General features: G+C 40.9%; 1 protein-coding gene across 7 annotated transcripts in view; it reads left to right on the top strand.

Moving 5' to 3' along the window:
* The window catches only part of AFF2 (ALF transcription elongation factor 2), a 408,154-nt gene that overhangs the window by 282,187 nt on the left and 104,527 nt on the right, over positions 1-21,440 (top strand). For all 7 annotated transcript variants that reach the window (XM_081897542.1, XM_081897541.1, XM_081897540.1 and 4 more), the window contains one exon: positions 12,420-12,471. In XM_081897542.1, the coding sequence (XP_081753668.1) occupies positions 12,420-12,471 (52 nt within the window). The remainder of the gene's footprint in view (positions 1-12,419; positions 12,472-21,440) is intronic.

Below are 21,440 nucleotides of genomic sequence, written 5' to 3'. Positions count from 1 at the left end.
CACTTTTCCTTTTGAAGGGCTGTGTGGAGCAATGGGTGTTTGGTCTGTGCATATGATTGCAGTCTGAGATGTATGGCCTGTTTGGGTGATTTCAGTGTATATATGTGTGTGACCACAGTTGGTATGTGTGTGGTGTGTGTTTGTGTGGTTGCAGTGTGAGTGGGCGGCTTATCTGCTGTGTAGCAGTCTAGGATGAGTAGCAGGTATGTGTGGTTGTGGTACAGGGTGAGTGCTTCTGTGTGCTTGTTGGTTTTTCTCATTTCAAAATAAATAAATATCAGAAACCTGTCAGAAAAGGCAGGTTTCAGCCGCCTAGTGAAGCAGTTAGAAAGTGTGCAGATAGCATCATTGCAACCCTCTAATCAAAACTCTAAGGCAGCAGCACTATATTTGCTTTCTGAGAAATATAATTAAAATCAGTGGGATTTGCATTTGGATAAGCATAGGCTAGGATCCAAAAAACTGCACAGCTCAGTGAGCATACCCAGCGGGCCACTAGTGTTTTTCAGGCAACCCTATTTGATTTCTTGTGACATCCCTGCTCAGGATCATCTTCCAGCCCACCTCATCAAAGACAACGTGTTGGCTTGCCCCACCAAATGAGCACCCCCCCCCTCTCTCTCTCTCTCTCTCACACACACACACACACACCAGAGTTTATTTTCAATGTCTGAAGTATATTCAAGTAGTCCTAATATAACTCCAGATATGTCTCAGCAGTTATGTACATACATGTTCCTAAACATCTGAATCAGGTACATGCATAACACTCAGCTTCACAGATTGTTGGTTAGGGGGGAAGTTCTCATTTTTGCTTAATTGTTCCATGCTATCATTTGGCCCCAGATGCCACAGTCAGACCTACTGGAAGGTCACAGGTGGCCAGAAAAGGGCAAGGTTCTAAATGGACAAATGAGCCTTTAAAGGGATGCTTCTGATCCTGCAAAGTCAGGGCCTTGCTGGACTTTGGTGGCCTCTACAGACATCTGAGGGCTCTGGGTGGCTGTCTACGTCCTGCAGACATTGCCCAACCTAACTTGTCAGGGTTCTGTGGACACACCATCTGCTGCTGTCCCTGCCTTTCCATAGTGTTTAGCCTATCTTGAAGATCTCTATCTTGCCCTGCATACCCCAGACTTAAAGCCATAACATGGTACAGCATTGGAGCAAGTCAGTATATGAAATACATTATCAGTGTAATTTTGAAAAGGGAGTTGTGGTATATTGTCAGGAAATTTTGCAGCATGAGGAGCTGAATCTTCTTCTTGTTGTTGTTTGGATCTGAGATTTGGAGTGGTTGTAGTTCAGTGGCAGAACATATGCATTGCATGCAGAATGTCCCAGGTTCAGTCCCCAGCATATTTAAGTTCGAGCTGGGAAAGACACTAATCTGTAACTCTGGAGAGTCACTGACCACCAGTATAATGAAAATATAGTACCAGTGGTTTGACTCAGTATAAAGCTGCTTCCCATGTTCCCATGAAAGCACTACTATTGTAAAGCCTGATCATAATGACATGTGGCAATGTAGCTAGTTATGGACAGATCAGCCTAAATCCATTTTATGCCAGTTTCATAGGTCTATTCTGTGCCAAATTTTGCAGACTTCCTGAAAGAATGTGCAAAATAATTGTTTGCATTTGAACGTAAAATACCTATTATGTATGCATTTGTTCCTTAAGAGACGTATTTTTGGGCATGTTTTTTGGGACTGCAACTATCTTACAAACCTGGAGAGTGGTGCAGTCTGACTGATAGTTGCACTCCAATCCACAAGCAAGTTTATGAACATCAGATTAGTCCACTGTGAATAGCAGGACTGTACCAATTCCTCTGTGAACATGTATTGTGGATTACATGGTAGAGTTAAGCCATATGGAGAAATTACTCCCCTTTTATCCTTTGGTACTGATTTCTGGCAACATCCATTTCTCGCATCATCCGAAGTGTGTCTTCCATGAAAGACAGTCTCATGTAGGATGCCATTGTTTTCTGTTTCAACAACTATTATACGTTAGTAAATGTTCAAAAGTTAGTGAAAATTTACATTCCCATATAAAGTTTGTCAATTTCTAAAATTAGTTGTATATCCTTCCCCCTTTTTTGGACATACACCATTGAGTGACTGAGTGCTAGCTATCACTTTTAGATACATTTCAACATTCACTAACATATTTTCAGTTTTCGGCCGTTCCCCAAATTCCTCTGAAATGATCAACATTCAACATACCTACCAACATCTACACAAGTAGATTAAGTTCCTGGCTTCAAAAGGTCAACCTCCAATTCCTTATGAACATAGTGGGGTGGGGGACAGGGACAGGGCTAGCTTGCTTGTCCCTACATCACCTATATGTGTTTACACAACACAGATTACAGATGCCTGAAAAAAGCTACCATGGCATGTCATAATTCCAAAGGTCATTTTGTTGTTGGAACACCGCAGTTGATTGACCTCTCTCTTTATCTTTACTTCTGTGAAAGGAAGGGATACACCTATCAGAAGAGCTGTGGTTTCCGTTCACTTAGTAACAACTTAGTATTTGAGTTGCCTGGAAGAGCTTTTTACATGGGGAGATTAATGGCCATCGAGATAAAGACATTCTCCTGCTAAAAGAATTCATTTCGTTTAATCCTTTTGAAATTAGGAGATGATATGGAGAGATGAGTAATGAAGTGCACTCTCTGATTGTGAGTTACCTAATAGATAACCACAGGGGTTACTTTCTTCTCAGTAGCTGTAATTACACTAATTACTGATATGGTGCTAAGGCAGATTGAGTGTGACAACACAAAATGGAGTGTTTCTTAGCAACATAAGATCTCCCTCTACCTCATCAGTTTGCTGAGAGGAGAGAACTTTAAAAGAGAGTGGATGAGTCCCATGGGGTTGGGAGGCATCAAGCAGGGCCTCCCAGATATAGGATCTTCTCCTTTGCTATTTCCTGAAATTTCATTGGAATCACTTTGCTCGGATTCCATCTTTCAAATGAAAAAGCCTCACTCTGCAATGAGCAAGTCAGTTAAACAGCTTCCTGCCCATGAGTGGACCCACTTATTTCTGAAGGTTTACTCACAAGAGCAAAGCTTTGACTTAGCTGCAGAGAAACCTGATGGCAAAACACACAACTTTTCAAGCAGAAGATCCTAGGCTGAATGCCTGGTGTCTCCAGATAGGGCTGTAAAGACCCTGGTCTGAAACCTTGGATGGCTGCTGGCATTCCCAGCCACCACTGAAAAGTATAGGGTAGCAAGAACCCAGAGAGGTTGCTACCCATAAGAGTAAGTAGTGTTGGCTTAGGTGAAGCAATGTTGCAGTCTGATACAGTGGTACCTCGGGTAACAGATGCTTCAGGTTACAGATGCTTCAGATTACAGACTCTGCTAACCCAGAAATAGTACCTCGGGTTAAGAACTTTGCTTCAGGATGAGAACAGAAATCGTGCGGCGGTGGGAGGCCCCATTAGCTAAAGTGTACCTCAGATTAAGAACAGTTTCAGGTTAAGAACGGATCTCCTGGACGAATTAAGTTCTTAACCTGAGGTACCACTGTATAGGACAGCTTCCCGTTACCATGTGTCATGGGAGAATGTACTGCATTTGGGATATTGGCTCAAATAAATATAGTAACATCAACAATATTCAGTAATATTCAACGAACAAAGCCATAACCAAACAACAACCAATCATATGCATAAGCAACACCCAAATAAATACACTAATTATGCTGTATTTTACTCACCTGGGAATAAACCTATTGAACTCAATGGAACTTACTTCTGAATAGACATGTATAGGATTGCACAGTTAATACAATCCAATCACACTGTTGGTTAGCATTAAAAAGTAGCTCAGCCTGCCTCATACAATCAGTTTTAGCTCCGGGAGTGCAAGCTGAAATTTTGCCAAGACTTGACCTGTGCACCTCTTATCTGCTGCCAAAGATATCCCTTGCATGATTCAGTTCTGCCAATCTGTTTGTCATGGTGGTAGGGCGGTCACCCCAAAATGTTCTCCTTGCACTGGGGGCCTGCACTTATCTGTCACTGTGCAGAATGTGGTTAACAGCTTCAGGTATTTTATCTGTAAGAGGTTCAAATAAATACAAATTTAAAAACCCAGTGACCAAATTCACATTTCCTTCAGATGAATTTTCATATGAAAAGTGCTGTATCAATATTACATTTTAAAATCAATCCTATGATGTAGTAATAACATCTCAATTTTTAGTTTATTGTTTATTCATTTAATTCTTATCCAACCTTGCTACAAAATGATGCTCAAGGCAGCTTACCATGATAAGATACATGGTATTATTAATTAGTTTTAATACTGCTTTCATTCTTTCCTATTTTATGTCATGCCTTTACACATCTACATTTCGTAAGTCACTCTGTGGGTGGCAGATCCACTGAAATTCATGGACCTGACCAAGAGCTGAGTCAATCAACTAATACATTAAGAGAAGTTGTCTCTAATATGTCCTACTCAGAGTAGATCCACTTAAATCCATGGACCTAAGTCATTTCTTCAGTGAATCTACTCTGAACAGGACTAGATTTGGATACTACTCAATGATGATGATATCAGCAAACAATATTATTAATATGAAAACTTTTCCAGAGGGGGAGATTTGTTAATCTCTTCCAGCAAAAAACAACAACCATCTTGTGGCATCATAAAGACTAACACATTTCATATAGCATAACTATAGTTTATGTCATAATATATTTGTTAGTATTTCAGGTTCTTTGTTCTTAATTTGTAAACTATTCTCTAATCTTAACTATCCTCATAGAGACCCTGTGAAGCAGAGCACTGTTTATTTCCATTTTGCAGACAGAAAAACTGATCATTGGAGGTAGAAACTTGCCCCAGCCCACATGATGAAGCCACAGTCTTCAAATTAGTGATCACAGCTGACTTTTCCAGTCACCTCCGGGGGCTGCTTGTGCAGGACCTGAGGCAGCAAGAGGAGCTGTCTGGGTAGTCCAGCATAAATGAGACCATACACACAAAACACGTTTCTATGTAAGGCACCCAATCCAGGAATGGGATTGGTGCATGGAATACTGTCTTCATGCACAGATTGTCCTTGCTGGATTGAGGTGATCTGAGCTGTCCTCAGAACAGCAAGGTAGCTCAAACTGAACAAAGTACAGTATTAACAAAAGGGGGAAATTAAGTAAAACACAAGTTTAATCAAATGCAGTTGCATATGTTATAATTGTTGAATAGCAAGCTAAATGATGCTTGTAAATTCTTTTTATTCTCCTGAGTTTTTAAAAAAGTTTTTTTAAAAAAAAGAAAAAAGAAAAACTATAACTCTTACAAAATCTCAGAGGAAATGTTTAAAAAATGACTTGCACATTTTGCCCAACAAGTGAATATCAAATTTCAAGATTTATAGAGGGAATGTTTTAAAACAAAGGCTCCTCTTTCTCCTTCAAGATTACTCTGCCATTTGTTTTGAGTTCCCAGCAACGGCCTAAAAAACCCCAACTCCAATGCATTACAAAATTGCTTAAGAAATCAGTTGTTTGAGAGTTTCTTCCACAAAATATGAACGTGCATACAAACACATCTGATAAATACTTTTATAATCAAGCCTTACATTTGTGCAATCCATCAGTTACTACTTTACCATTTTTGGGAAACCTTAAATTCCCTCTGAACAATGCTTTATCATGCAAAAAAGGTGAAAACCGCCGTCATCTACCAGAGCTGTTACCCAATTAAATAAATCAAAGTTCATGAACCGTATTAATTTTAGTTGAGACATATTATGTTTTAGTTGATAAATTTATCTGCATTCGTTGTTAAGTGTTTAGTAAGCACTTAAAAAGGACATAGGGAGAGCCTGCTGGATCAGGCCTATGGCCCATCTGGTTCAGCATCTTGGTCTCACAGTGACCAGCCAGGTGTCTGTAGGACGTCTGCAACCTGGACACGAGCACAAGCACACTCTGCTCAGCCGCTTGTTCACAGCAGCTGGTATTCTGGTATTCTGAAACATACTGCCTCCAACAGTACAAGTTGGAAGTTAGCCATCAGGTTTAGTAACCACTGACAGCCGTATCCTCCATGAATTTGTCTAACTCTCTTTATAAAGCCTTGCCACAAAGTGGATATTTTAAATGGTTTCCTATTGTATATGGGCTTGGCTTTGCATTTTGTATATGTTGCGAGCTGCTTTGTGAAGCACTCTTCACAAAAGGAAGTTTGCAAATCCCTAAAACAGAATGAACCTGCATGAAAGCAATAGTTCTGAAAACAAGAAGCATACTTCCCTTGTTTTTAAATGATGCAACATGTGTCATTGTAGCACTTAGAAGTGGCATTTCCTCCTATGTGAGATAACTTTGGGTACTGATATCCCAAACTCCTTTCATCATTGAGCACCACCAAGGCAGCATCCATGTGGTTCACAGCTGGTCTCCCTTCCAAGCATCAACCATCCCCAGACCTGCTTAGCTTCACCACCTTATGTGTCTTCAGACCAATACCCTCTTTTAAGATGGTGTTTGCTGTGCGCAACTTTTACTGGTGTTAAACACAATGGGTTGTTTTTTTTTAAAGGAGGGGGGACTGCAACCCAGTTAATCAGGAGAATGTTGTTAGTTGGTTGAAAGTGGGTTTTTGTTTTCTGAAATTGCAATCTGGGAATAAGCCCAACTGGACTCGATGGGATTTCTGAGTAGACATTAAGGCTGTGTCTCAGCTAATCTAACTGATTAAATGTTGCAGCCATGAGAGTTGCATTTGTACTCCACCTTCCCTCAAAACAGCCCAGGAATCGATCCATGGTGGTGGTTATTTTTTAAAAAAAATTCTCACAGCAACCTTCAGAGATAGGTCAGACTGATGTGAATCCCAAACATTATCAACTACATCACGCTTGTTCTCCTCTTGATAAAATCCTAAATACTGTATAGAAAGCACAGTGGGATTTGATTCAAGTAAACATGTACAGGTCTCCTTTGTCAAGGATATTCTGTGAACCGGTGTAGAATCTATAGGATGGCCAAGACTGCATTGCTTAGTGAATGGAGAGTTGAACTCACAACTTCATTTCCCATCTCTGTTAGGAACTTGTTGTCTGGCCTTCGATAAGTCACTCAGATTTTCATCTGTAAAATGGGAACAATAGCCACCTGCCTTACAATGGAAAAATACCTGTGAAAATCACATAAGTAGCAAGAGTAGTTTGCCACTTGTAGATGTCCACACACACACAAAACACATATGTATATCTTAACAACACATACACCTGTCATTCTCAGTAAATGCCTATGACAAACAGAAGTGGTTTCTATGTTTATGGGGAAATGGCAAACTCTTCATTATTACTCACAGATTAAAAGCCTGTGAGACTTCACATGTGGGTTGGGAAAATATTTTGAGATGGGGAGGTTTTCAGCCATAACCTTCTTTTATCTTTCTCCTGTCCGGTTTCAGTACCACCACTTCCTTTACTTCACTCCCTCATCACATTCCTAGCCCCCTTTCCCCAGTAATTTCCCGTGCATGTTCTAAACATGTAAATTCAGAGTGTTATGAAGAGAATTTTAGAAACTGTGCATTATGTTGATAGACTGCCCTAATGCCTGCCAGTCTGAAAGGCAGGAAGGAACAGGCTAGGAATATGCTAACTATCAGATGTAAATGGCATTGCTCCAATAATGAGATCAAAATATCCTCTGTAAGCTCCCCCCCCCCCCCAAAGTGATATGGGGTATTAGCTATGGATGAGAAGACAAACAAGTATATGTATTTTCAATAATAATGCAAGTCAGGTCAGAGAAGAATAGAAAATGAAGTGAATTCCTAATATCCTTTGAGATCGCGTTCTTAGGCAATCTGTTTTCCCTTTTTATTTAGCTTCACTGCCTCCATTTGTGTGTGTGTGTGTCTACGTCTACCCACAGAGAGGGACACACACTATCATTGTCTTTTACTATCCTGTGAAGGTGTATTATATGTACATGTCTATGCACACACACAAGCACCCCTCCAAACATACGAACACATAATGAAGTGCTCCTAATCAGTGTTTTAGCTAGCTGCCACCTTTTTTCAGAGCACACTATTCCATTCCCCATCCCACTCAGTGTTCCTTTCCTACCCTTCCAAGAGTCAATATTCTGAACTCACCAGTTGAGCATTCGCAGTCCTTTTGTGTTGAGTTCCATCCTCCACTTAGGGCCACCCCATTGTTGTGTACCTTCAAACCTCAAGATTCTCCTGAAGCTGTTAATGCTACTGTTTTGGCTGCATAAAAAAAGGCATTCACAAAAGAAGTTTGATGTTAGTATATAGCAGACATGTTCAACCGGTCAACCGCAATCGACAGATAGATCCCCGGGTGATCCTGGTAGATCGCGGTTGATTGCAGCATCCTTATCCATCACTGGAGGGGGGACACCAGGGAAGGAATGTTTCTACCCCTTCCCCCCTCTCTATGTTCCTCTGTCACATCACATAGGTAGTTGTTTGGCGTTTGCTGCAGATGATTGTGGATACGATGATTGTCTATTTCGGGGTGTGGGTGTGTGTTTGCTATTGATTTTTAAGTTAGCAATGTATGGCATTTCCCTTAAAAAAACAACTCAACAACTCTGGTCAATCCTTGCCTTCCACCAACCCAGCCCACGCACGCTCCTCCTCCCTCCAATGACAACAGGTAGTTTACTGCCAGTTTTTTTTATCGCAGTCTCTTGGGAGTTGGACGTGCCTGGTGTACAGTATATTGACACTTGAGAGTTGTTACCATAATGTTCAGAATTAGTTTTCACAGGGATTGCTAAGGCAATCCCCAGTGACAGAGCATCTGAGTTGCATGCAGAAGGTCCCAGGTTAAATCCCCAGCATTGAAGATCTGGGAGAGTCTCCTTGTCTGAAATTCTTGAGGGTTTCTGCCAGGCAGTGTAGACAATAATGAGTTAGATGGATCAATGCTCTGAACCAATATAAGGCAGCTGCCTGTGTTCTATGTTCCTGAAGTAATTTGGCTTCAAATTTTGTGGCTGAGATTCATTGTCTTAACTGTTTGTATCCAATGCCCATTAGAATGGAAACACCAAAGTTACAGGCAGTAGAAGATAAGGTGGTTATCCAATGAAATCACTAATTGCTTGCACATGAGTGCCTAAGGCCACATTCACACCATGCACTTAAAGCAAAATGGTGCCACTTGAAACAATCATGGCTTCCACCAAAAAATTATGGGAGCTGTCTTATATTAAGGGTGCTGAGAGTTGTTAAGAGACCCTGTATTCCCCTTCCAGAATTACAATTCCCAGAGTTCCCTGGGGGAAGGGATTTACCGTTAAGCCACTCTGGCATTAAAAAAAAGCAATAACCCACAAGCCGATGTGGGAATGTGGAAAACTAAAGCCTGGAAAAATGAAAAACTGAGAGAAACAAAAACTGACATATTTGCTCATCCCTTGGTAGGATGGTGGTGTTTAAGAACAGTTCTTCATCAGCCCCTTTAGATGGCTGTGTCTCATTTAGTCATTGTGTTCAGTTTATCATCTCTTCCTCTTTTTTCCTTTGTTCTTTCCATTTGTCTAATCTCCAGTTTCCTTTATCCACTCTGTTTGTTTCTACCACAGTGTGTCAAGTAAGGATGTTTAACATGTAAGAGAATAAAGAAAATGTGCTCAATAAAGAAAGAGATCCTTCAGAAAATGATTAAAAGAAAATCATTTTCATGCTTCTCTCCTTATAATTTTTTTTAATAACACAGAACAGATCATTATTATTTTTTTAAAAAAAAAACCTTCTAAAAGACAGAGTTTTTACATATTGAAAAGAGATGTAAGTTTTAAAGGAAGGATTTAGGCTGGAGCTAATGGTGGTCATCATTGTGATGTAGCCTTATCAGTAGGCTGCTATTTTTGTAACTGAATCTTAAAGGCATTTTTGCCCTTTGAAGAGAGTGTAATGTACTATGCTGATAAAAATCAAGGGTAAATAGAGGTTCTGTGGTCTGTTGTCATGAACATCACAGGCGACTAATGCCACTGTAGAAACAAAGATGGCAGCTAGATAAACAAGTAACGAGCACCCATTTGTCACCCCAAATCCAAACTGCTAAAGATTAATATTTGCTGAGGGTCTCTTGTTTTAGGTAGAAAGAAAGATCTGTGATCTTGGTCACACGTTTACGGGTTTGCACTTGACAGAGGCATCTGTCATTGATTAAGAGGTTAATGATCAGTAGTTTCAGGTCTAGATATTTCGTAACAGCTGAGCCACCCGACAACAGAGGTCAGGGAAAGACGAATGACTTACAAACCAGTTAACATGCATTCTTGCACTTTTAAAAAGTAAACAGATAGATTTAAAATTTGGGGTGCTAATAATATCCAAGGAACTTTACATACAAAGAGTTCAGAGGGACACCATGATGGAAAGTTGCCGAGTTAAAACGAGTTCATTAAGAAATATGGTAGCATTTTTTCTTGAATTGAACTTTAATGGTTCTCTCAAAACAGAAAGCAATTGCCTATTATGTGGCTGTCAGACCATTTTGCTCATTTGTACCCTCAAATATTTGCAGCCACCTTCCAGGTTGCTTTATGGAAAAGAAATAGTAGGCTGTAGCCCAAGAGAGATCATGCCACAGAATTCTTTGTTGACATTGAAAATGGCAGTCATGGATTGCTATATGTTAAAAGTATGTTTTGATCTTCACAGCATTTTATTAACCCTTTTATAAGCAGCACATCAAAAAGTGGTGCTTCTGTGCTTAATTCTTTGCTGCACATCTAACATTTTTGTCATCAGCATATTTTTTGTCCAGTTTTGTTTACTGAGTTACTTACTAAATGTAAATGTCCCTGTGGAATGCTTTGCATTGTTCTGTGTGATTGTTACGTAAACGAACATTTCTTGAAATAAAGAACAGAAACGTATTTTCACAGAGCATAAAAGAGAACAAACTATTTTACAGTTTTAATGTAAAGCGAAAATAAATTCCCTCTATTGTTAGTGAAGTTAGGTAAAGGTAAAGGGATCCCTGACCATTAAGTCCAGTCACAGACGACTCTGGGGTTGCGGCGCTCATCTCGCTTTACTGGCTGAGGCAGCCGGCGTACAGTTTCCGGGTCATGTGGCCAGCATGACTAAGCCACTTCTGGTGAACCAGAGCAGCACATGGAAATGCCATTTACCTTCCCACCAGAGTGGTGCCTATTTATTTAATTGCACTTCGACGTGCTTTCGAACTGCTAGGTGGGCAGGAGCAGGGACCGAGCAATGGGAGCTCACCCCGTCGTGGGGATTCGAACCTCCAACCTTCTGATTGGCAGGCCCCAGGCTCTGTGGTTTAGACCACAGCGCCACCAGCGTCCCTGTTAGTGATGTTACTTTCATTTAAAATAAAATTAACATGAAAATATGTAGCACATTTTGATGCAGCAATCAACAAGGTTACTGGCTGTATTATTTAAAACCAGGGGGGGAAATTCAAAGATTAGCAGATCGGCAACATTTTCATGATAAAGTTTTATTAACACTTTTCACATTACAATAAAATACAAAGTAATGACACAAAAATAATAAAAAGAAAAAGAATAAAAGAACAGAGAAAAGATAGAAGAGATAAATAAGTACAGAATCCTCTCTCACAGATAAATCTTAACTTTTCTCCTATTCACAAAAGGGTGTGTCCTTGCACCTGGGAGCATCCCTCTCTTCTCCCAGCTTCTCTCCTAAGAGATTTCTTTCCCTGCCTCTCACACAGGGTCCTTCAGGCAGATTGGCAATCCAACCCATTAAGTTGAAAATGCAGTCAAAAACACAGGGGCTCAAACAATCTCCAGAACTGCACTATTTTGGTGTGCATGTACAGCCCTAGGGAGGATGTTTCAAAATTTTGGTTCCACCACTGAGAAGACCCTGTCCTTCTAACAGCCAGGACACTTGGAGCAAGGTCTTTAAGGAAAACCTGAATGTCTTAGCAGGTTCACATGGGAGAGGGATCATTACCCTGAATTAACTAATCTAGTGGAGGTTTAAGATGTTGTTATCATGTGATCAGAACCTGTGTTCAAGTGGCAAGAAAGCTTGGTCTCTGATGTGACAGATGTTTCAAAATCTATCATTGCATAGACTGCTAACTACTTACTGTTTTTAATATTGTGCATTTAATTTGGACATACAGAGTAAGGACCTCCAAAGGTTATCCCTCCAAAACAACAGACAAATGCAATGGGTATAGCATGGAATACTATAAATAGATTCGTGTAGAATGTGCTCCACAGATTTATTATTTTAGTAGCTCTAATCTAGCTGTGCTTTGGTTTTTAGCACAGAGATTGCTTAGTTATTTTCAAGAGAGGCTCAAACATTGTTCATTTTAAATAACCTTGCAATTTTTTCTTTCTTTGTCTTTTTTTCCCTCCTGAAAGAATGCTTGAAGATGATCTGAAACTCAGCAGTGATGAAGACGATAATGAGCAGGTAACATTTTTGACATCCAGTCTGCTTTCTCAAATGCCTAATGTAGCTGCATGAATTTTTATGATATTTGCAACACTTTATCCCTGCCTGCCCAGAACCTAAATGTCATTTCCATTTAGATAGCTAATGAGTAGCACCTCAAAAGACTTTGCAATTGTTTGTCAGTTGCCCTTCATTCCAGATACACCAGCATTTATTTTATCCTGATGAAAGTACTCAAGAGAGTACCTTTTTACTTCTTGCAGTTTCTTAATCAAACACATCTCCATTCAGGTATGATCTTCCTTCAGTCTATCTTACCAAAGGTATCAAGGTTGGTTGCCACTGTGGACACCATTCTCATTGTGACTTCCATGAATGGAGACCCATTACAACAGGGCTCAAACCCGTTTCCAGCCTAAGGGCCTCTTTGCCTTCTTGGCCACATTCCACAGTAGGCAGATCAGAAGAAAAAAAATGTGTGGAGTAATGGATGTTAACGTGACCTTTGCAAAGGAGGCATTTTTTCTATGCACATTTACACATCCCTCTCAGTCCTCTATTTAGGCAAGCAAGAGGTCAAGGTGCATTATAGTCAGGAGGGTCAAAGCATGACCAGTAAGGGTCATGTGGCAAAGACGTGTGGCCTGGAGAGAGGCTCAAGGGCAGCTGGAAAGGCCTGGGGCATCTCATTCAGCCCCTGTGGCCTGAGGTTACCCATCCCAGCATTACAGCTTCCATTCAGAAGCTTAACCACATTCTGCAAAGCTGATTGTTTTCAGAATACTTTGGCAAAGGTGTAGAAGTCACACAGAGACACCTTCACATATATCAAATGCCCAGTTTGTCCCCCTTTTATTCTCTGTGAGTATTTTGAGTTTCTTTGGGGTGCCAAGGGAGGCAGAAAATAAGGGGTTAGATCTGGAGTCAATTTTCATTTACAGCTGTGCAGCAGCTATTAATGCTGTGTGCTCTCAGTTCACCGAAAGATCTAAAGATGCAAGCCTTTGTGTTTCTCTTTCAGAATGGGCTGCATAATCAGTATCAAATGCTTTTTTTAAAAAAAAAAAGTAAAGAAAATTCTATTGATGGCTTTATAAAAGTATTGTCAAATTGTTTGAAGTTATCCACCAATATGGTCTCATTCCTATGATCCCCCTCCCCCTTAAATATGCATGCTGGCCAGGCTACAAGGCACAAATTCTTAACAGCAGGTAAACATCTGCTTAATGTTTTATTAAGCAGTATCATTAAACTGAACTTAAGCGTTTTCTGCATTTTAAAATATTAGAGTTCCCCCAACTGCATGGAAAGTAATGCAAGAGCCACCAGCATTCCCATGGCCAAATCACAGATGCAAAGTTGAATTTCCTGTGTACTGGGAAACTGTAGCTCTGCACCATGCTTCATCTACCCAAACTTTTATTTGTTATAAATATTTCTACACCACCCTTCAACCATATTCCCATGCGGCTTACAAAAAGAATTAAATAGTTGTGGCTCAGTGGCAGAGAAACTGCTTTGCAGGCAGAAGCTCCCTGGTTCAGTCCCCCATGTCATCTCCAGGAAGGACTGGGAGAGCCACTGCCAGTGTATGCAATACGGAGCTGGTTGGAGTCAGTATCAAGCAGTTTCATATGCATAGCTCCCAGTACGTTTCCAAGCACAATTCAAAGTGTTGGTGCTGACCTTTAAAGCCCTAAATGGCCTCGGTCCTGTATACCTGAAGGAGCGTCTCCACCCCCATCGTTCTGCCTAGATACTGAGGTCCAGTGCCGAGGGCCTTCTGGCGGTTCCCTCGCTGCAAGAAGCCAAGTTACAGGGAACCAGACAGAGGGCCTTCTCGGTAGTGGCACCCACCCTGTGGAATGCCCTCACACCACATTTAGAAGACATTCAAAGGCAAATGTCTTCAGGGAAGTTTTTAATGTGTGACATTTTAATGTGTTTTTAATCTTTGTTGGAAGCCACCCAGAGTGGCTGGGGAAACCCAGCCAGATGAGCGGGGTATAAATAAATTATTATTATTATTATTATTATTATTATTATTATTATTATTATTATTAATATTATTATTGTTATTCTAAAAGAAAAAGTCCCAAAGTGATTTGCAGCTAAGTAAAAAATATGATAATTAAATCACATAAATGTATTAAAAACAAATGTAACAGAACAATATTATACCATTGGTGCTCCCAAATACCTGGTAAAACAAAGCTGCCTTTGCCTGGTCCTGGTTCTGAAACAATGATAAGGTAGATGCCAAGCAAACCTCCTTGGGGTGAACGTTCTGTCTGAGGGATACTGCAGAGAAGACAATTAAAATGGCATGTTTAATTTTTTTTGTATCTGAAATTAAAATGTAAATACAAAATGTCACAAAGCTCCATCCAATGCCCTGCATGACTTTCCCTTCCTCTCCTTTCTTCACATGCCCCCCAGATCTGCTCCAGAGGATCTGTCAACCTTCTGGTGCAGACTTAGTGGGTGCGCAAGGGGGATGCAGGAAAGAGGAGAGGAGGGGGGAGTTCTGTTGCACAAGCAGGTCTGCTGCATGAGCAGAATGGCAGTGTTGGATGCAACACAGCAAATTATATATATATATATATATATATATATATATATATATATATATATATATTTGCTTTCGTAGATTTTCACGGGTACAGGAATGCAGGTTTTGGTGTCCTCGGGTGTCTTCCCGTGTAAAAGTTGGGGTGTCTAGGCGACGTTTCGACGAGGTCTCACTCGTCATCTTCAGGCTGGTGCTTTCGGCTTCTTGTTACTGGAACAGAGCTCTGTTCCAGTAACAAGAAGCCGAAAGCACCAGCCTGAAGATGACGAGTGAGACCTCGTCGAAACGTCGCCTAGACACCCCAACTTTTACACGGGAAGACACCCGAGGACACCAAAACCTGCATATATATATATATATATATATATATATATCTGCATACACACACATACAGTATATTATACTGTATATCAGGTCGTTAGCCATTAGCTCTATATTTTGCACAATCAAATAACTTCTGCAATAATTGTTTCTCTTATTATGTGGCTTTAATGAAAGTAAATTTTAGAAAACACCAGGGGTGGGGTGGGGGAATCAGCAGGATTAAAGCTGCATCTTTAACGCCCAGGAAAATAAAAAATTGGCTGGTACCAAAAGAACAGTACAGGAAGGACTGGGCAAACCACTCTGTTAAGAGTGTTCCACAACGAAGGCGCCCACCACAGAAAAGACCCTCTGGCAGCAACCCATCTCCCTTCAAGATAAGCATTAGGATTTTTGTATTGATAACACTGGACACAACTAGGGATGTTAAAAAGCACTGATTTTCTTTTCCACCCTGTGGCCATCATATGCTGCGCCATTTCTGTTCCGCTGCAGTTCACCTTCTGCAGAAAACCACATTATTCACCTCGCTGTTTACTGTGGTAAAATCTAATAACTTAATTAATTATTTGATTGTTGCATGATTGTCACATGGTGTGTTACATGATTCCACACCATTTCAGGGGTGGGAGACATCATCAATAAGAACAGTGACTGCAGACTGGGAGTGACTGGTCATAGTTGCCAGCCTGGCTTCCATTCCTGAACAGACACAATTCCTTGTACTATTTCCCACTTTGATGGAATTTCCCGACATCCTTTGCCACAACCTAACTCTTGCCATGTGTAACCACTTTCAGGCAGCAACTAATTGCTTTGCATGGATATGTGTATTGCCATCTCCACCCAGATGGTTCACTGAACCCCGAGGAGCATGCAACTGTGCATGCAAGGATCTGATCCTTGATCAGGCAATGTGGGTTTAGCAGGATCAGCTCTTGTTGACTTCTCTGTACAAATTTAAAAAAGAAAGAAAAGAAAAACAATTTAAACCTGTTCCAAAGTCACAATAAATAAGAGCAGCTCAGTGTCTGGATTCTTTGAAGCAGTCTTGTCTAGTCCCAATTAGCTTTGAGCTCAAAGTTATCCAAGTGAATTGCAGCAGAAACTAGTATTTTAAAGAGCTGCAGTTTACTAATCTTCTCCAGCCCATTCTTTGTTCTGCATTCTGCCCAAGAAATAGTCCTCTTAACCTTTGAAACGTGTGTCCTTAATCTAAAACACATTGCCAGTGTGTTGTGTGTTTTGGACCTAAGTAACTTTGATACCATTCACTAAAAAAAAAACAAAAAAACATTTTCTGCATTTAAGTATTTTCTTGGCAGAACAAATTGCTGAAGTGGATTTTTATCTTTTCAGCCTCACACTCCCCCCTCCCTTCTCCCTTAAACAATTAAATTTTACACATGTGGATCTCAGATAACCCTACACTCCATTGCCACCTCCTACTTAATCCTTGTTCCTGATTTGGCTGTCATATTTCAGTTATTGTTTCTCTCTTGGCTGTGTTTGTATTAGATAATTGCATGCAAAATGAATTACTTGATCACTCAGAGGCTTGTCGGGCCTTAGGTTGAGCCTCCCCTTCCTTCAATAGATAATGGAAGCATGGAACATTTCTTTCCAACTGTCTGTCTCGCTAGTGTTGTTTTAAAACCCTGATTAAAAACTGGCTAATTTGGAAGATATAGTTGTGCTGTTTTAAAGAGATATGGCATCTGAATCTTAATAGCAGGATGCGTTGGTTTTTCCCCCCAGCGACCTCCACCTCCCTGCACCCATTATTACCCAGATCCTGAAAAGTTTGCTTACCTCCCACAATACCTCCTCCCCACATTTCTATTTAGTTATCAGCAGAAAAGCTGAGGAATCATTCTTCAGTAATGGCATCAATACTGAACACACATACCGGGGGCAAGGTCATCCTGTCAAAGGCATGGGCTAGGGGAATCAGAAGGATTAGGATGAAACCAGCTACAAATAACTTTGATGGAGTATTTTAATGTAAACAGTTTGCCTTCCTTTGAGTTTCACTGACATCTTAGGCAGCACAATGTTTCCAGAAGCAATTAAGAACTGATTTTTACAGTGTATTAAAAGGCCAATATGGATGGTTTTCACCACCTCTTTAATAAGGGTGTGTTACTTGGAGGAAAGACCCACTGAAACCAACAGGGCTTACTCATAAGCAAGTGTACTTAGGACCGTATTCTCAACTGAGTGTGTGTGTGTGGGGGGGAGTTTCTTATCATTTTATACTGAGGTGACAGAGGCAAGAGGCATTTCCAAACTGTCTCTGTTTTTTGATGGGAATTAATCACATACCGGCAAATTCAGGTTGTTCAAGTTGCTTTGGACAACACAACAAATTGACTCCACCCCCACTCCCCAATACTGGACTTTCCCCCTCCCCAATAAGGAAAGTAACAGGGAAATATGCTGGAAAGAGCAGGATGGCATGTGCTTGATGCAATGTCATCTCACCTCCCCACCAACAAAGCAGGATGAATGCTCAATAGACAAGCCACCTGGAAACCAGCCAAGAAACCTGAAGTTTAGCAGGTCAGAAAGAAATGTAGACCTTCAGCATATCTACATTTCGTCTCCTAGTGATTCCTTATAATGGCTCGTAAACATGTAATTGGTTTTTACATTCCCACAACCCAGCAGATGAACTCTGCAATGGAGCATTGCATTGACAATGGCAGCAGCAAGGCCTCACGTCTCCACTCCACCCCTCCTCTTTCTCTTTCTTTCTCCACGATGTCGATGTCGCTGCTGTTATCCTTTGCTTTTGCCCTTTCCTCACTGGAGAGTTATTCATTGATTGAGAGAGGGATAGAGATTAGGGTCTGCTGCAGATTCCCCAAGGACCACAATAAAGAAGACCTTCATCATAAAGGAGAATCTAAGGGCAACAGCTGCAAGGAAAGGGAGGCCAGGAACAGCCTTTGCTGAAACGTCTTTCAGCATGGCAAAAGGAATTTTAACCCATAGGGGGGCTCTCTTCAACGCAATAATAATGGGAACACAAACCAGACCTAGTTAGAGCAAGCAAGAGATAGAGATTCTCCCCCTGGGATGTCACCCTTGTATTTGTAGAGACTTGTTGAAGCCTGTGCAGCTTATCTGCTACTTATGTGGAAGGGTTTGGCGTTAAGCCGACAGACGATTTCCAACATGGACGCCACCCTCACATTGGGATTCTGAAAGGGAAGGGGGGGGGGAGTCATTGCAAAGAAAAGATCTCTAAATGTCAATCTTTGAAAGCTGAACCAGAGATACAAATGGGGACTTGGGACAGCTTAAAGCGGTGCTGCTAATTACCACACACGCCTTGGGAACCTTACCTGGAAATGAAACAGCATGTGCAAAGGCAAAACATCCCAATTAATCTTCAGGCGGCATTGACTTAACTTCTTAAACTAGACACCAACATATTTTCTCAGAGGAGCAATATTGTGGGCAGATGAGAGATGCAATAGTTAAGGGGCATGTGTGCTCCATTGCATGCAGAAATTCCCAGGGTCAGTATCTTGTTAGTGGATCTCATGTAGTAGAAGTGAGAAAGACATTTGCTTGAGGCCGCAGGGTATAGCTGACAGCCCAGGGTAGACAAGTCTTGGGCTGGACAGCTCACTATTGGCCCACCAAGCCCAGGACTAGTCTACTTAGACCTTAACTATGTATTCTGGGCTAACAGTCCTGAACTAAATGGACCAACAATCCATATTCCGGGAATCTAGATTCATGTATTATTAGGACAGGCTATGTGGCACAATCCAGATGATGTTGTACTCCAGATCCCATAAGATTTCCAGTGGTAGGGCTGGATTAAATGTTTAGCCCAGCTGAATATTGGTGGTTTTGGAGTGGCCCTGTCTTGTATTTTCATATAATGTCCCTGGCTAGGACACTATGTCATTCATCCTATAACATCCATGGCTACTTCAAAGTATGCATTAGCTGGCTGGATGTGCAGCTTGGATTTCTAGACTTAAAAAAGAAAATGACATGGGCTACCTAACAAACAGCAGTAAATGCTATTTACACACACGCCACTCCTGAAAGTCAAATGACTTTCTCTGTCACCAGCACTAAATGACATCCAGTTCCCCCATACACACATGCATTCAGAAGAAGGGACTGAGGGAGATGGAGGCAAACCTTTGCCCAGCCTTGGTTCCAGCCAGCCATGCCCTTTCCATTGCCCATTCCACAGTCAGTTGGGATCCTGCAGCCACTAAGCATATTCCATCTTCATTTGGTTGTTACGGTTCCTTCTCTTTTAGTTCTTTTCTCAAAAGTATTTTTGTACTTCCAGCTGCCTTAAGGTTCCCTCAAGTCAGCTGATACTTTCCACTTGCATGTAGATGTTTTCATTTTGGCTACCTAAGGAACCCCTCTTGGAGAATAGTTGGCATATAGCTAAAAAGTCCAGGGTGCCAGAGCTCTACATCTGAAGCTAAGACTTCCCAGCCACACTCCCTATTTAGCCTATTTGACAAGGTAAAATTCACATTTGTTGCTACACCCACCTCTACTTCTGACCCCACTTACCACAAAGAATAGAAGGATGTGTCAATTTTGGTTCTCTCGCTCATTTTTCCAATCTTAAATTGAGTTATAAACATTTTGCAGCAATTTGCAATATGTAGAAGAAGAAGAAGAGTTTGGATTTGATAACCACTATACCACACTGGCTCTCATATATATACTTATATAAATATATAAGTATATATATATATATTTATATATATAAGTATATATATATACTTAAATATATAAGTATATATATATATATAAGTATATATATATACACTTATATACACTTTTATATATATACAGTGGTGCCTCGCAAGACGAAATTAATTCGTTCTGCAAGTTTTTTCTTCTTGCGAGTTTTTCGTCTTGCGAAGCACGGTTTCCCATAGGAAGTTCCCATAGTGTATATATATATATATATATATATATATATATATATATATATATATATTTGCTTTCGTAGATTTTCACGGGTACAGGAATGCAGGTTTTGGTGTCCTCGGGTGTCTTCCCGTGTAAAAGTTGGGGTGTCTAGGCGACGTTTCGACGAGGTCTCACTCGTCATCTTCAGGCTGGTGCTTTCGGCTTCTTGTTACTGGAACAGAGCAGGATCTCAGTGTTTGAGTTCCTATAAATACTGTAGAAGAAAAGGCACACTAGCCTGGGAACTTCCTCTCTGCCCAGAACATTGGAGGCTATACACCACACCCCCTCAACAGTATTTATAGGAACTCAAACACTGAGATCCTGCTCTGTTCCAGTAACAAGAAGCCGAAAGCACCAGCCTGAAGATGACGAGTGAGACCTCGTCGAAACGTCGCCTAGACACCCCAACTTTTACACGGGAAGACACCCGAGGACACCAAAACCTGCATATATATATATATATATATATACTTATATATACTTATATAAGTATATATATATATATATATACACTTATATATATAAGTATATATATATACTTATATATACTTATATAGATAAGTATATATATATACTTATATAGATAAGTATATATATATACTTATATATACTTATATATATAAGTATATATAAGTATATATATATACTTTTATATACATATATATACATATATATACAACGGTGCCTCGCAAGACAAAATTAATCCGTTCCGCAAGTTTTTTCTTCTTGCGAGTTTTTCGTCTTGCGAAGCACGGTTTCCCATAGGAATGCATTGAAAATCAATTAATGCGTTCCTATGGAGACCGCTTGCCAGGCTGGCGGTGCGGAGAAGGGCTTTTATCCGCAGCGCAAGCCTTCAGGACAGGTACGGGAACAGAGGGGAAGGCGCGCAGCCCTTCTTCTCTGTTCCCGGGGCTTGCAGTGGGAGGAGACTTTTTCCTCCCCACGCCAACATTCAGAACAGCATTCTGAATTTTGGCGGTGGGAAGGAAAACCCTCCTCCCACTGCAAGTCTTCAGGACAGCCATCCGAAGGCTGGCGCGGGGAGAAGGTCTCTCCGCCCCACCGCCAGCCTTCAGAGGAGCCTTCCGAAGGCTGCCGGTGGGGCGGAGAGACCTCC

This window comes from Podarcis melisellensis (genome assembly GCF_964234715.1).
Source record: "Podarcis melisellensis genome assembly, chromosome: Z".
Classification (NCBI taxonomy): domain Eukaryota; kingdom Metazoa; phylum Chordata; class Lepidosauria; order Squamata; family Lacertidae; genus Podarcis; species Podarcis melisellensis.
This window is presented reverse-complemented; position numbering and strand designations above follow the sequence as displayed.